Genomic DNA, 16,260 nt, shown 5'->3' with positions numbered 1-16,260 from the left:
AGGCTGCAGACAGCTTCGCAGCATGGTGCTCAACTGCTGCACCATTGGGAAGGCCCTCTTTTAGAATATTGTTTAAGGATCCAGCGTGGTAATAATAAACATTAGAAAGTTTCGTTTAGTCTTAAACTACAATTGAATATATTAGAATTATTTTTGAAAAAAATAATAGTAATCAAAAAAGTAATCAAATGCTACACCTCTGAGAGTAGAGCCATTGTAGATAACTATTGGTAAATCTACAAAACATACTTTGTTTCATTCCATTGTTCTCAATTGATGTTCAGCCAGACCAGATTTTCAAATTTTAACTGGAGCAATTAAAAATGTTGTATCAAAATTTAAAGTAAAGGCTTGACAAAATACCTGCCTTTGTAAAGGTTTGGCGGGCTTCCCTGGTGGCTCAGCCGGTTGAGCGCAGCGTTGTGAAGCTGTCTGCAGCCTCTGCGGTGTGATTCCCGGCCAGCCAGGGAGGTACCCACATGGCGCGGCAGACCTCTCCTGTCTCACCCACTGCTCCCCTTAGCAGTGTATTTCAGTCAGTCTGCCTGTTCTGCTCCCCGCTCTGTCTCTGGTGAGTCCTCTCACCCTCCCACACATCTGGCCTGTACTCCAGTTCTTATATAAATAAATAAATCTAAAAAAAAATAATATTAAAAAAGAATAAAGGTATGGCTCAGATTTCTGCTACTTAATCTAAATCATTGGTAGTCTTTAAATCAGTAGCTTTGGTGTAATTTATTAACGCAAACTACATGGTGTTTTCTGTCAAATGGGGTATCATGAGAAAGAGATTGTTATCTCCAATTATAAGCAAAGACGATAGCTAAGGGATAAGGGACCTTTATTTCCCAGACTAGAAATTGATATAATGGGCGAATTGCTAATCAGTGTTTTCTGAGTACAGAAGATAATAATTAATTTACTACTTCCTTGTGGAAAAGTTCCACATGACAGTGTGATGCAGTCTAACTGAAAACTGGTGTTTAAGTGATTCTTTGCTTTAAAAATTATCTTTTAATTTTACTGAAAACATAATTAAGATTGAATAATTCTCTAATGTTACATTTGTGAATTAAATGATGCTATTTAGCATGCAGGCTGCATTTTCAAGTCTTTAAATTGTCAGCAGACTAACCACTTTAATTCCCCAAAATCAATTTTAAATAATAAATAGGCTGGGCAATGAAGAAAGTTTTGGAATTCTTATCTGTGTATAACAAACTCCTATTTGGAGATTATTTTAAACTTATTTAAAAGGGATTTGTTTTATCTCTACCCTGTGATATTCTTACATATTAGAAGATTCAAAAGAACAAACTAAAATTGATCTGTTCTTCACTTGTATATAAATGCTGAGAACTAACCAAATTGACTCTTGATTTTTTTTTTAAAAGATTTATTTTACTTATTTATGCATACAAGAACTGGGGTGTAGTCCAGAGGTGCAGGGAGGGAACAGGGTGAGAGCATTCACCAGAGAGAGTGGGGAGCAGAACTGGCAGATCTACTGAAATAAACTGCTGAGGGGAGCAGCAGGCTAGACAGAAGAGGTCTGCTGCGCCATGTGGGTTAGCTTCTCAGCTGGGAATCGAACTCATGCTGCAGTGGCTGGCGATAGCTGAGACTTTAACCCCAGGGAGGCTTCCAAGACTTTTGATTTTTTTTTTTCCCTTTTGTCATTTCAGGTAATTGGGGGAAAAGCCAAACAAGAATCATATAAATTAGAGACTTCCAGTCTTGTGCTTACTAGTATTGGAAATACTGAAGCTTCTATTCCTTCTATTTCCGGTGAAGGTAAAACCTTTCAACCACTTGATAACACCACAGTGATTTCTGACAATGATGATGTCACACAAACCACAGTCACCAAGACTTGTGATGGGGTCAGCAATCAGTCAGCGGATTGTCAAAAGTCTGTGTACAGCACCCTTAAAAGCAAAGTTGATATTTTTCATGCAGCAGCGCATGAAAACTCTGGTACTTTACAGGAGCTTATCCAGCCTAGCAGCCCCATGAACAAAGATTGTCAGCCTTCACTGGAAAGGAAGGATGATGATACGGAGTATGTAACGATTAATCTGGAACCAGTTACTTTCTCTTTTGAAAAAAATTCCTATGTACCAGTACAGGCAGAAACTATAAAAAGAGCTGAGAAATCTACAGCCTTTAATATGGAGCTTATTAAACAGGTGTCACCTACTGTAAGTCTTCGACATCCTACATCCGCATTTGAAAATCCACAACAAATAAAAGGTCTGAGGGACATTTCATCTCAAGAAGTGTCAGGACAACAAGGCACTAAATATCTTTGTGCCTCTTCTGTAAGTGAAGAGATACTTGCTAAAGAAACATGTTCATTACAGCCTATTCTAGGCTCATCATCATCATCTAATAATCCAGTGGTAATGGAGGCATTATCATTAGTTAAAAGTTCTAATTACTTGTTACCCAGAGAAGACACAAAACTCTCTCAAGTTTTTCTGCAGACCCAGAGTGTCTTTGGCATATCTTCAGAAGAGGTTATAGCACCATCACAGGTTCAAGAAGTGGTCTCATCATCAGCCTCTGCCATCTTGGGAAAAAATTACTCACTTAACTGCATTCCATCAGGCAGTAACATGTCAGAAAGCTCTTCAGAATTAAAGAATAGCAAGAGTGATCTAAAAAATGAAAATTTGAATTTTGAATCATTTAACTCAGCATTTACCAAACAAACCAGTCAGTCAGCAAATAGAGAGGAGGCCAGCCTAGAATTATCAGAGGAAGATTCTGACATTGATCTAAGTCTCACCATATCACCACCAACCAGCCCCAGAGAAGCAATGCCAGCTGGGAAAATACAGCAAGATCAAGAGGCTCCATTAACAAATGTAGAATTTCAGGATATGACTAAGGAAACCACTGAGCCAGAACAGGCAACATGTAGAGAAAATAGAGAGGTGAATTCTTCTAGTTATACATCAGTAAATCCTGCAGTGTCAGAGAAACCATCAGAAAATGGGAGAAAAGGTGATAATTCACAACCAGTTACTTTAATACTTCCTAAAGAAAGTTGTACTCTCGAGATCATGGAGGAAGTTCACATTCCCTCAGACTTTACCTTTGCTTCTTTAATTGAAGAGGTGTCTCCAGCTTCTAGTCCTGACCCCCAAGTACTAGCTGAAGAAATACGACCATCTCAGGCTATGTCTCTCTGTAGTTTAAAACTTCCTGATACTCATTGTGAGAAAAATGACAAATTCTTCCAATTTGAATCAGTAGATTTGGCCATAAATGAGAAAGAAAATCCTTTTGTTAGTTCTATCCATCCAGTGGCACAAGAAAATGTAACTCAGGTACAACAGATGCTGCTTTCTGATGAAATGCCTCTACTATCCAATAATCATTCAGGAGGAAAAGATAGACATTTAACCCTTCCCAGTAAAGAAACTGAGAAAATTATTCCAAGTGAGTGTGATGAGAGTTTCTCTTTCTCAGCAAAGACGCTCTGCTGTGACATAGAGTCAAATCAGGCTGCCTCAGCTACCAATTACAGAGATGACTTTAAGCCTTCTCTTGAAAAATGGGTAAGGTCAAGAAGTCCATTGCAGCCAAATAGTGTAGACAATAGAAATTCAAGCTTAAAGCATCTTGCCCTAGAAACCAGTGAGTTTCCATCTAGTCCTAGAAAGATTCTTGAAGATAGGACTTTGGCTGACACATTTGTTACTGTAACTGCTCCAGGTGGTGTAGTGAAACAACAAACTAGCCCTAAAAGCATTAAGAAAAATCTCTTGAGCCATGATTTCAAAACAAATGAAAGCAATTACATGCAGCTTATGTCCTTAAACTCCAATTCAGTTGATGGGATTGATCTTTCACAGGCACACATGGGCTTAGAGAGCTCCAAACTGGCTTTCTCCTCAGATGGTACTTCGTTAACTCATTGTACCAGACCCATAAGTGGAGAAACAGGGTTTCAAACACAGGAAATATCAGTAGTCACAATGGCCACTTTGCTTAAAAATAGTGAAACTGAAGCTGAGTTACATGAAAAATCCATAGAGGTAGGTGTCGACTCGCAATCAAACACCGTATCTCCAAAAGGTGAACAGAAAATCCATGTGCTGCAAGATATGTCAACATATGAAACAAAAGATCTGCTGAGTGATGGTCTTTTCCCCGTGGATGCTGGCTCTTACCAGAACACAACAATCCCTTGTGAAAATATCAATGACGAGCCTTCTGCTTCCTTTGTTTCCAAATCTGGTGACACTCTTGTTTTCGGGATTTCGAAAAAGCAGACAGAAAATACGATGGCAGATGAGGGGCACAGGGCCAAGGAGGACCCTACAGCCCTGGGTGGAGACCTGGATAGCAGTGTAAATTCTGACATCCATTATGAACCACTTTCAGGGAACTCTGATGAAGATTCTTTCTGTGATTGTAGAAATCCCAAATTTGACATGGAGGATTCTTGTACTTTGCGATGTCACACCAAGAAAAAAGATGCTTATGACGCTTTCCTGTGTTTAAACAATGGTGGTAATGAAGATTGGGGTTACTCTAACCAAGTTCCAGTGTTAGAGGCCAGCTTTACTCCCAGAAGCTGGTGCATTGGATTAAAGAAAGAGGACAAGTGTGCACCACATTACATTCAGATCCGAGACTCCCATGGCATCCCCAGGACTTACGCTAACTTCACCATAACTAAGGAGTTCCAGGACACCGCTCGGACACTACACAGCCTGAGGAGGCACCCTCGTCTCACTGCAAAGTGTGGCTTGCTCAGCTCCTGGACAAACACTTGGCAGGCAGCAGATGACCTGACCCAGGACACTTTAGACATGGAATATCTGCGTTTTGCACATAAACTAAAACAAATTCTAAAGAATAGTGATTCTCGGCACTTTTCCTCTTCTACCAACATCTTTCCAAAGGAGTCGCCTCTCCAAATCACTGCTGGAACGTTCCCTTTGACAAAAATACCCGAGTCTCCTCTTCTGCTTCCTGTGTCCCGGAGCAGAAGTCCCCTAATAGTGACAATCATGCCCTCGGGCACCAGGCAACAGAGTCCACATGTGAGAGGCCGTATGCACAGCAGTTTGGACAGTTCTTCCTTTTGGAAGGAGAGAGGTGGTCACAATAGGAATCACCTTACAAAGTCTGAAAGAAATCAGAGTGCTTCATTACATCTCAACAAACTGAAATACAACAGTACTTTGAAAGAATCCCGGAATGATATTTCACTTATTCTCAATGAATATGCTGAATTCGATAAGGTGATGATGAACAGCAACCAAGTCATTTTTCAAGATAAAGAGACAAATGTTTCTGGAGGAGCCACATCGCAGGAGATGTGTACATCTTTCCCACATTCAGCTTCCTATGAAGACATGATTACTGACTTGTGTACCAGTTTACATGTCAAACTAAAAAGTGTTATGAAAGAGGCTTGTAAAAGTACCTTCCTATTCTACCTCGTTGAGACAGAGGACAAATCATTCTTTGTAAGAACAAAGGTAAAGTGCCAGAATATTCTTATAGTTTATATTATTTTTGCCATCTGATTTTAGTTTATTTTATTTTTTTTTTTTTAAAGTTTTTTTTTTTTTTTTTTTTTTTTTTGTATAGAGGCATGCTTTATTTATTTGTTTGCTGGTCTGTTTGTTTGTTTTGTTTATACATGCACTGGGTACAGTCAGAAGCGCGGGAGGGTGAGAGAATTCACCAGAGCCAGAGCGGGGAGCAGAGCAGGCAGAAGGACCGAAGTACACTGCTGAGGGGAGCAGCGGGCGGCAGGAGAGGTCTGCGCACCATGTGGGACCCTCCTCCGGTGGCCGGGGAGCAGCCGGGGATCGAACCGGCGCCGCAGAGGCCGCGGGCAGCTTCGCAACCCAGCGCTCAACCGCTGCGCCACCGGGGAGGCCCTGATTTTAGTTTATTTTAGAATATATGTAGCAATCTTGGTTCCAGAAAGAAATTCTGATATGATGGTATCTGAGTTTCACAACTGAATTTTTATTTGTATACTAAATGTTATGTTACAGGGATCTAACAGTGGTAGTGCATTTGAAGATTTGAATGATGTTCCAGAATTGGTGCGACTAATTTTCACAAAAAATTGGCAGTGTAGACATACTGATAATTCAAGTGTAAGCACAAACATACTCCAAAGCTGAAATAGTTTTTTGTTTTTTGTTTTTTTAAAATATTTAAGTGTCCCTCCATCAGTGTGGCTAGCTGAGATGGGACTCTTGACTTCTTAAAAATTTAAAATTAGTGATCTCACTAATAAAGTGGTGTATCTGATAAAATTTTAATTTAGTAGCCAGGTTTGTCTCAATTCACCTTTGGCTTCATTTAAACCTCTCAAAATTTCTCTTCTATTTTGGAGAAAGACAGCATTCTCCCTTTTGACTTTAAAAAAGATAATTTCAAATTTACATAAAGATTGCAGAAATGGTACTGTTCACCTAGACTACCCTAGAACTGTTAAATTCTGAATTGTTTGAAAAATATGTTGCAGATGCTGTGCATTACCCCTTAATATGTAAGTATGTGTTACTTGAGTACGAGGACACTGCTGTATGATCACAGCACTGCCTAAAAGTCAAGAAACCAGCATTAACACAGCCCCTGCCCAGCCCACAGGCCACTATCCATGCAGCATCACGTGTTGTGTTTGCTTATCTCTTTCCGTATCCATCACTCTGGAATAGCTCCTGTCATTTCTTTGTGACCTTGATAATTTTGAAGACTCTAGACTAGTTATTAGGTAGGATTTCCTTCAGTTTAGTTTCATCTGTTAATTCCCTCATGATTTAGGTATTTTAGGTGAGAACACCCAGATGTGATGCTGTATTTTTCTCAGTGAATCTGGTCAGGAGTCACATGTTGATTAGTCCCATTCTTAGTGTATTAACTTTTTCACTTGGTTAAGATGGTGTCTGTCAGGGTTCTCCACTGTAAAGTTAATTACTAGGCATATTGTAGTTAGTAAGCAGGGGCATACTTGAGACTCTTGTAAATATCCTGTCCCTCATCTGACTTTGACCCACCAGATTTAACATGCACTGATTCTTCCCTGAATCAGTTAAAATATGATGGTTCCCAAGTGGTAATATTCCAATTCTATTATTTCTTGAACATTTATTAGTTGTAATTCTGCTGCAGGGTAGAACTTTCCATTTTTCCCCATTTATTTATTCATTTGCTTGGTATATCATTGTGGGTCCATGTTCCACATTTTATTCAGTTACTATCTGGTCCTTTTTTAATTGCCTCAGACCCAGCTTGCAGGAGTCCCTTATTATGAAGCTGTCTTCTGTATTCTTGATGTTACAGGCTGTCCCAGCAGAAGTCAGTCATTTCTCCAAGAAGATGTGATTCTTTTTAGGGGAGAATAATAATTGGAATCATGATCTTTGTGCTAGGTCTCTCATCTGGATGTTCTCAGCACAGAAACAGTAAATTGTGGGGTGGGGGTGGGGGGCAGGGGGAGCGGGGATTTGCACACACCATCTAAGATGTTTAAAAAGCAAAAATCAGTGTACACTCCTCCAGTTTCAGTATGCCACCACCAGGTTGTCCCAGCCTTATTTGCCATATTTGCAACTCCCTACTGCAACTTTCAGAAAGCCAGCTTCCATCACCCTCAGCAAATAGATTTGTTTCAGAGTTCAACACTTGCTATACTTAGTGTATTAAGTCCAGAATGCCACATGATAAACTTCCCATGATAAATCCATAAGCGTTTAATTACTAAGTAACATTAAAATCTGAAAATGTTTGTGGCATCTGGTGAGGATAGTATTTTTGAATCTTGCCTCCAAAATTAACCTGGAAGTTAACTTTTTTCATTTTCAATCAAAGTTGATTTTGTTTGGTTAGTTATATATACTACACCCTGACACATGCTAAAATAGGTCAGGGATTGGCTGAGCATCATAACCATGTCCCTGTTCTACCACACTGAACAACAAAAATACTTAATTTCATTTTGCTTCCATCTTCTCCAAAACAGCAGTTCAACGTCTTAGTTCTCACACCCTTACAAGCACAACGGATGCTGCTTTTTCTGTAGGAGAGATTATGGCAATATTAAGTCTGAATTGTTTCAATGGTGGGTATATTATTCATGATATCAGGTGGCCACTATTTACAGCAGAAAGTAGTAAATTTTACTCAGAGGTAAAACTAACATGTCTTAGAGAGTCCTGAAGCATTCACAGGGGCTTGACATCACTGTTTATTTGTATGATGCAGAAAATTTGTGAGTTCCTTGATTGTTGAAATTTGCAGTGCGTGACAAAATAACCCAGAGCTCCTCTGAATTTCATAAAATGTCAAACGTAATCACAAAATGTGTTCATTGAGATAGCTTATTAGTAAAAGAAGTGAGGGTTAAAGATTTGTATTTAGATAATAGTGGACTCTGTGTTAACAGAATCTTACTCTCTAGGTACTTCTTTGAGAAATACATTGCCTTGCATTTTGTGATGAACTGAAATAGTCAAAATTTGAGTCATTGTGAGAGCTAAGGGAGACCAATCAGGCTTTATTGTTATAAAGAAAATAACAAAGTGATGGTCAGACCTAAGTGTTTTTGGCATAACTAGGAACATGGAGGTATGCAATGTAAACATCCTAGTCCTTCAGATAGAAATATGTAACTACAGAGAACAGACCTAGGAACTGAGCCTCCCATCCAGGCTTCCCAGAGCTATTCTCTGTGTGGGAGTGAACCTTGACGTTCACAATTCCTGTCACATTCTAAGAAGCTGTGCCTGAATAACTTTAGGTATTCAAATTACCTAATAGCCAAGGGGCAATTGCCTTTTCAAAATCAGTGGCTACTAGTGATACCAAAGCAATCCATAGATGAGTACTATTTGAAAGGTTTTAGAAACATTTAGAATTGGCATTTGTAGAGTAAATACCTTTGCATTCCACGGTAATTCCCAGGCAGAGGTTTAAGAGTCATGTATATTAGTCTCATGTTTAAATAAAAATCAGCCTTTTATACTTCTGGGCATGTTTATTATGCTTTATCTTTGAAATAATCTCAATACAGTTCTGATACCAAAGAGTCGTCATTTTATATATGAAAGCTGGCTTAGTAATAAAACAGAATGTCATTTTATGTTGTCTTAGGATATAATTCAGCAAGTAAGATGTACTTGATGTTTTTAGTAGACTATAAAAATGGTTCTATGCAATTATTATTTTAGTAATGACTGTTTGTAAATCTTTCAGAATATTCTGAGGAAAGGAGGTCATACGGAAATTGAGCCTCAGCATTTCTGTCAAGCTTTTCAGAGAGAGAATGATACGCTAATAGTCATCATCAGAAATGAAGATATAGCATCACATTTGCATCAAGTAGGTTTGGAAATATCTTTAAAGACAAGTGTTCACAGGAATTTTATTCTGTAATTATGAGATTCAACACAATTTAGGGAAGAATTTGAAATGCATCACCAGTGTATTGAATTGGGAAGACAGTGGGTGCTGTAGGATATTTTTTTTTTTAAATGATAACTCTTTTATTTTTTTTTTAAGATTTATTTATTTATTTATACAAGCACTGGGTACAGCCAGAAGTGCGGGAGGGTGAGAGAACCCACCAGAGCCAGAGTGGGGAGCAGAACAGGCAGAAGGACCGAAGTACACTGCTGAGGGGAACATGGGGCGGCAGGAGAGGTCTGCGCGCCATGTGGGACCCTCCTCCGGTGGCCAGGGAGCAGCTGGGGATCGAACTGGTGCTACAGAGACTGCGATCAGCCTTGCAACCCAGCGCTCAACCGCTGCGCCACCGGGGAGGCCCCTGTAGGATATTTTTATTGTATTACTGAAGCTATTTCGAGGGCAAATTATATTATCAGAGTTGTGGTAAATTTCCTCACCTGAGATATAAATCTGCATCTCTTGATAGCTAACATTAATAAATCTTGCTTTAAAAGGAAAAGTAGAACTTTTCTTAACTGTTACTTATTAGTTGAAAATTATGTCCCCGGAGGTTCCAATTTACCAGCATACAGTCAGTCCTGTCAGAAGGTAGTAGTTAAACCCTACAGCACCAATAGTCCATGAAGCTTCTCAACAGCCTCATTACTTTACAGGTCTCCAAAATGTCGGCTTCATTTTCTCCTCATTCATTATCTCCAACCTTTGGGAACTGCATACTACTTTTAATCGACTCATTTTAAACTTTGGAGCGTTGATGAACTGAGTTAATATTTCTTTTATGTGGCAGAATTAAAAGCGAGGTTAAAGACATTTTCACCTGCTTCTGAATCTTGAAACCCTCGAACAGAAAGTAACACTCCTTATATGTTTAACAGATTCCTTCTTTGCTGAAGCTGAAGCTTTTTCCCAATGTTGTCTTCGTGGGAGTAGACAGTCCTGAAGATGTTCTCGATTATACCTACCAAGAGCTATTTCAAACAGGTGGCTTTGTGGTATCAGATGACAAAGTATTAGAAACTTTAACACTAGGTTAGTCTTTTATTTTCCTTTTTTGAAATCTAGTTAGATTAGTTTCTCATACAGTCACCCAAAAAAAACTACATCATCAAAAAGAAGTTATCAACTCAGAATAGTGTCAGTCACCAACTATTGAGTGCATAATTTTTGCCATTTACTATGCTGAGCACTTCTCAGATAGTTGGATGTAATCCTCATGCCCGGTGTGTTAGCCTCTTTTAAATGATTGTCTTCATCACTAAACCTGTGTCTAAGTTTCTTCCTCAGTCCTGCAGCTAAATGCCTACTCATAAAACTTGAGATTTTCTTAATTTGATTCATCTACCTGCCAAAGCAAGTCAGCTATGTTTCAGTTTTGTCTAAAATCAGCCCTCTTTTCCATTTCTCTTCTCATCGCCTCAACAATCTGTTCATATCATGGAACTCTGAAGACTGTGTACCAAAACTCTTCCTGATTATCTGCTGGGACATGCATGTAGAATTTCTCAGGGCACTAAATTGACACAGGAAAATGTTATCCCCACTGACCCACGTCCTTTGTTCCATCCACATGATATATAGAGAGCTTTAACTGCTTTTTCTATACTGATCTCTCCTACTTATGTAGGAATAGGTAAGACTGAATTGAGGGGCCACGATTTGCTGAGTCTTTGAAATGCAATCTGGCACTCCTGCCCAGCTACCTAAGTGGCAGCGATGGTATGCACTCGAACACGGGGTCTTATTTTTTACAGGTAATAAAAAAATTACTTTGACTAGACAAGCCACAATCCCTAAAACACATCTTCTCTCTTACCAAACTTATTCTGTAGTTCAACTGAAAGAAATTGTTAAAATCCTGGAGAAGCTAAATGGAAATGGAAGATGGAAGTGGCTGCTTCACTATAGGGAAAATAAAAAGCTGAAAGAAGATGTAAGGTAAGAAGACTTATGTGAAGTGCGGCCTTTGTACAGTGTGGGGGTCTCCCCTTCCCCTTATGGGCCAAGGGTAAAAATACCGTGTGCTTCACCATGAATGTTCACTGTGCCCTGGAATAGTGTTACTCAAGTGCTGCAACATGGTTGGTTTGTGCTGGAATCACCTACATCTCTAAACACAGTAGGTTGGTTCACTTTTTTTGATTTTGGTTTTGCATGACAGTGAAGAAAGTAATAGAACTATAATCAGCAGTTTGAGGCACTTGCTAGACGAATAGATTTCAAAAAATTAGACTTTAGTTGAGGCTCTGCAGCTACCATGAACTATAAAAAATAAATGTGGGGCCTCCCCCGGTGGCGCAGCGGTTGAGCGCTGGGCTGCGAAGCTGCCCGCAGCCTCTGCAGCACCGGTTCTATCCCCGGCCGCCAGCAAGGGTCCCACATGACACAACAGACACCTCCTGCCGTGCCCGCTGCTCCCCTCAGCGGTGTATTTCATCAGTCTGCCTGTTCTGTTCCCCGCTCTGGCTCTGGTGAATTCTCTCACACTCCCACGCTTGACTGTACCCAGTGCTTGTATAAATAAATCTTTTTTTTTTTTTTTTTAATGTGGGCTTACCACATTGTCTTTAAGATTTTCAGTCATGTTAAGTTGCTACAGTTCTAAGAAGGATGGAAAACTTGAGACCGGAATGTATCCTGAACTTAAATTTACCTGTAAACGACAGAGTACAGATGTTTACGTATTTTTACTTGTTGGCTAAAGAGACCCAGGGACACCTCTTCTGAATAAAGATACCTCCAGGTTCTAATGAGACTGGAAAGGAAGAGTAGATATGGGAATTAGCACTCAGACAGCCTGGACTTGACAGCTATTTATTAGATGACTGTTTTCAGCCAATGGAGAGAATTTTGCTTCCATAGTCTCGCTATTTGTATAGGACGTAGGTCAGTAAAATCACTTTAATAAAAGTGAAGCATATAGAGGATGATAAACCTGACCCTGCTCAAACAAGGAGGAAGTTGTGAAGCTGGCTTCACCCCTGGAATGTTTTCTGTAAAAGTGACAGTTACTTCTATCACAATACTTTCTTCAAAGAAAAAAAATACACATAAGCATGAAAACAGCTGAAATTGTAAAACTGTTCAAGATCTTGATGGTTGGCTAAGAGATATTTCAGGAAAAGTTTTTATCTAGGAGAAAAAGCGGTAAAGGTAGAACCAACAGATTATATGGGCACAGAAGGTGAGGGGAAAGAATCAAAGGTCATGATGAATAGTTCACAAAGAAAAAGTTCAACTGTAGTGCTAAGATGCTACATGACTCCTATAAAATTAAGAAATTATTTTATAATTTATAGAACTTGGGTAAATATTCAGCCTGACACATAGTAGGAATATTGAGAACGCATTATTCAACCTCATCCCCCATTGGGGGAACTTAATAAAACTAAAACCAAAAAAATCCTAACTTTCAAAAACCATGCTCAGCAAAGATGTTTAAAGCCTTGGGTGGCCATCAGAAGCTATGAAACCAGCCTCAAACCCATTTCTAGGCAGATATGAGAACAGTCATATGGATGCAGTATGTACATACATATTTTTTAATGTATACAAAAACATACCTCAATACAGTATAAGTAGAAACATGAAAGTTTCTATTTGAATATAACATAAAAGTTATCATAAAACTATATATAGGTTGCTCCCAAATCATTATAGACTCACATTATACAAAGGATAAAGCCTGGAAGTTCATCTTGATGTTACTAGTGCTTGTCACTAGAATTACAGGAATACATGATTTTGGTTTTCTCCAGCAAGCAAGCGAGAATGTGAGTGATGGAAAAGACTGGAGAAATGGATTCAAGAGCAAAGGTAAAGATACTTAAAAGTTAAGTGGAAGGAAAGATAGAGATTTTAAGGGAGGTGAGAAAATAAGGAAATTCTAGCTGCTATTGAATTTAAGTTGGTGATCATTGACTAAGTATAAGTATAGAAGTTTTAAAGAAACTTAAAATATTTGGAGCCATTGCTATATAGATGAAAGGCTTGCCCAGTGACATTGTTGGAAGGAGCAGAAGTGTGTAGATATCCCTCTATCTCAAAATGAAGCCCATGTATTTTGTTTTAATCTGTATTAACAAAAGTAGTAAGTACACCTGTAATGTGTTAAGGGAATGTGACAAGACAGTGATGTCTTGGAAGCAAAGAAGGATCTCATAGAAGTTTTAACACAAGAAATTATAGTTAAGTAGGGCCTCCCTGGTGGCACAAGGGGTTAAGTCTCAGCATTATGAAGCTATCCATAGCCATTACAGCAGAGTTCGATCCCAGCCAGGGAGGTGACCCACATGGCGCAGCAGACCTCTCCTGTCTTGCCCACTGTTCCCCTCAGCAGTGTGTTTCAGTACATCTGCCTGTTTTGCTCCCACTTTGTCTCTGGCCTGCACCCCACCTCTTGTATGCATAAATAAATAAATCTTAAAAAACAAAAATTAAAAAGAAATTACAATAACTTTACTGAAGGGAAGAAAATGAAACAACTAAACATAAGATGTAAGAAAATTAACTTTATTAACATATACTAAAGGTAGTTACTATTTCTATGTATTTTTCCAGAGTGGATCCAACTGCACATAAAAAGAATTTAATACTGAAATCCTACCAGAGTGCAAATATCATTGAGTTGCTTCATTATCACCAGTGTGACTCTCGATCATCAACAAAAGCAGAACATTTGAAATGCCTGCTACATCTGCAAATTCAACATATCCATGCCAGGTTTGCTGTCTTCCTAACAGGTAAATATACAGCCTGAATTCTACTTAAGTTTTATTACTTAACACCAAAATAGTTCTACTCTAGAAGTGTCCTTCCATATGGAGTCATTGGATGCCATCGGATAGGTGGATGTGTCCCACTGGCAGGCAGAAATTGTTTAGCCTAGTATGTTTTTAAATGTACATAAAGGGCTGGGTGATACGGGGTGTGTGGCTTTTGTCATCTAGTAAATTTAGTCATCTTTAAGTACTTAATCTTGTACTTAGTCTTCTCTAAATTTTTAGCTTTACGTGACTCTTAACAAAGCTTTACAAAATGACACCCAGTCCTTAAATTCATCATCAGTGGTGTCGGCATTCCTTCTACCACCCGAGACAGCTGCTCTCACAACCATGAACTGTTCTTAAAATGGGAGTAGAGGGAATTCTCCTAATGTTTTCTCCAAAAATGTGTTTTCTGTTTTTTTGGTTGGTTCTTTTACAGAAAAGCTTGTCTCCAGAGAAGTCTTTGAAAATAGCGGCATCCTTGTTACAGATGTAAATAACTTTATTGAAAAGATACAAAAAGTAGCAGCTCCATTTAGGACCAGCTATTGGTAAGAATACCATATGTAACTCTCCCATGATGTAAGCTGAAGCAGATAGTGACATTTGTGTCTGTTCTGTTCACCTTTTTACCCATGGAACTGTTGATTTGGCATAAATGGGTATTTCTGGATATCACTACACTAATGAAATAACCAGTCTACTTCAAATTATCTGTTATTTATCAAAAATGGCGTGCCTTTCCACTTGGCAGTTACCTTGACAGATGTAGGAGAGAATTAATCTAGATGTATCCTTTCCCATTAGATAGCATTCTTACCAATTTTGTCTTTATCCAGGTGATTCAACTGCAGCTTGCCTAGACATCTGTGATGCCAACAATAAATTATTATTTTCCTTTTTCTTTGAAAAATCAGTGTTGATACAACTTGGGAGAAAGCTTTCCCTTCTTTTATGCTTTGATAAAATAGGAAATGTTTGCTGTGTTCTAACAAATATTTTAACCAGTAGCGTTGTTTTTGCATGTTAATGTCAGAAAGGCCTATGTAATGCATGTCATACGGTGTTTCAAAGATTTTATCACCTTTGTAAAACTATTAACTTGTTTTATTGACTGTTACTCAAGCAACACTACATAAAGCATTTTTTATTGAATGGTACAAATTTACAACTCACTTTTCACTCTCTCAGCTTTTGTAAATAGCACTACAAAATCATCCCTCTGGGGAAGAAAATAAATTTATTTATGATACTAGAATTTCTCAAAACCAAGCAAAAACATTTGTAAGATGAACAGTATCAATTTGGAACAACTCTTTGTAACTACTTGGTTTCATTTTTTAATAAAGACAACTAAAAATGCATTTAACTGTTTCTGCAGTGACTTGAAAGTAGAATTTGTACTGGAAATTTCAGCAGTTTTTAGTACACTTAATTTGAAGTCACTAAAAGAAAGTTGATATTTATTGAGCTTCTATGTCTGCCACACAATGTCTGACACTCTTCTCACAAATTCTACCTGAAAGGTCTTGCTGAAAAGTCCTCCTGTACCCACAAGGCTATCCTTCTATTTCCATACCACCTTTTCTGTTTTAATACAACATATACTGTGTCTCCTCTAGACTATGTCTTTGCCATCTATGGCCTGGCATACAATGCATCCTGCTAACATGTTTGTTCCACAAGTATGTTCAATGAAGAGTATGAAAATATCTTGTTTTTTTTTTTTTTTTCTTCTACTAACCAAGGTAATGCCTCTGTTTGTATTATACCAGTTCACAAATTGAAGTGTGATGACAGAGAAGGAATATAGTATAAATATAGCAGTAGTTGTCAACCAAGCCTATTTGGTGTCCCAGAAAGACATTTTGGTTGTCATGCTAGGAAGATGTTATTGGCATCAAGTAGTTTAGAGGTCAGAAATACTGCTAAATAAACATCAATGTACAGGACAGTCCCCCACAACAAATTATCTGGTCAAACAGTGAAGTTGAGAAACTGAGCTAAAAATAACTTAGGCAATCTGAATTACTATCCTAATTCCTTT

The 16,260-nt window shown here is 38.5% G+C and overlaps 1 protein-coding gene across 1 annotated transcript in view; it reads left to right on the top strand.

The window, feature by feature from the left end:
* The window catches only part of TASOR2 (transcription activation suppressor family member 2), a gene marked incomplete at both ends in the record, with an annotated part of 65,111 nt that extends 50,343 nt beyond the window's left edge, over positions 1-14,768 (top strand). Inside the window, 6 exon segments of the mRNA XM_084254020.1 lie at positions 1,686-5,501; positions 9,238-9,363; positions 10,326-10,479; positions 11,280-11,385; positions 14,008-14,189; positions 14,653-14,768. Coding sequence (XP_084110146.1) covers positions 1,686-5,501; positions 9,238-9,363; positions 10,326-10,479; positions 11,280-11,385; positions 14,008-14,189; positions 14,653-14,768 — 4,500 coding nt within the window.
* Positions 14,769-16,260: the final 1,492 nt, after the last annotated feature.

The sequence above is a fragment of the Talpa europaea genome (assembly GCF_964194135.1).
Source record: "Talpa europaea genome assembly, chromosome: 14".
Lineage (NCBI taxonomy): Eukaryota > Metazoa > Chordata > Mammalia > Eulipotyphla > Talpidae > Talpa > Talpa europaea.
This window is presented reverse-complemented; position numbering and strand designations above follow the sequence as displayed.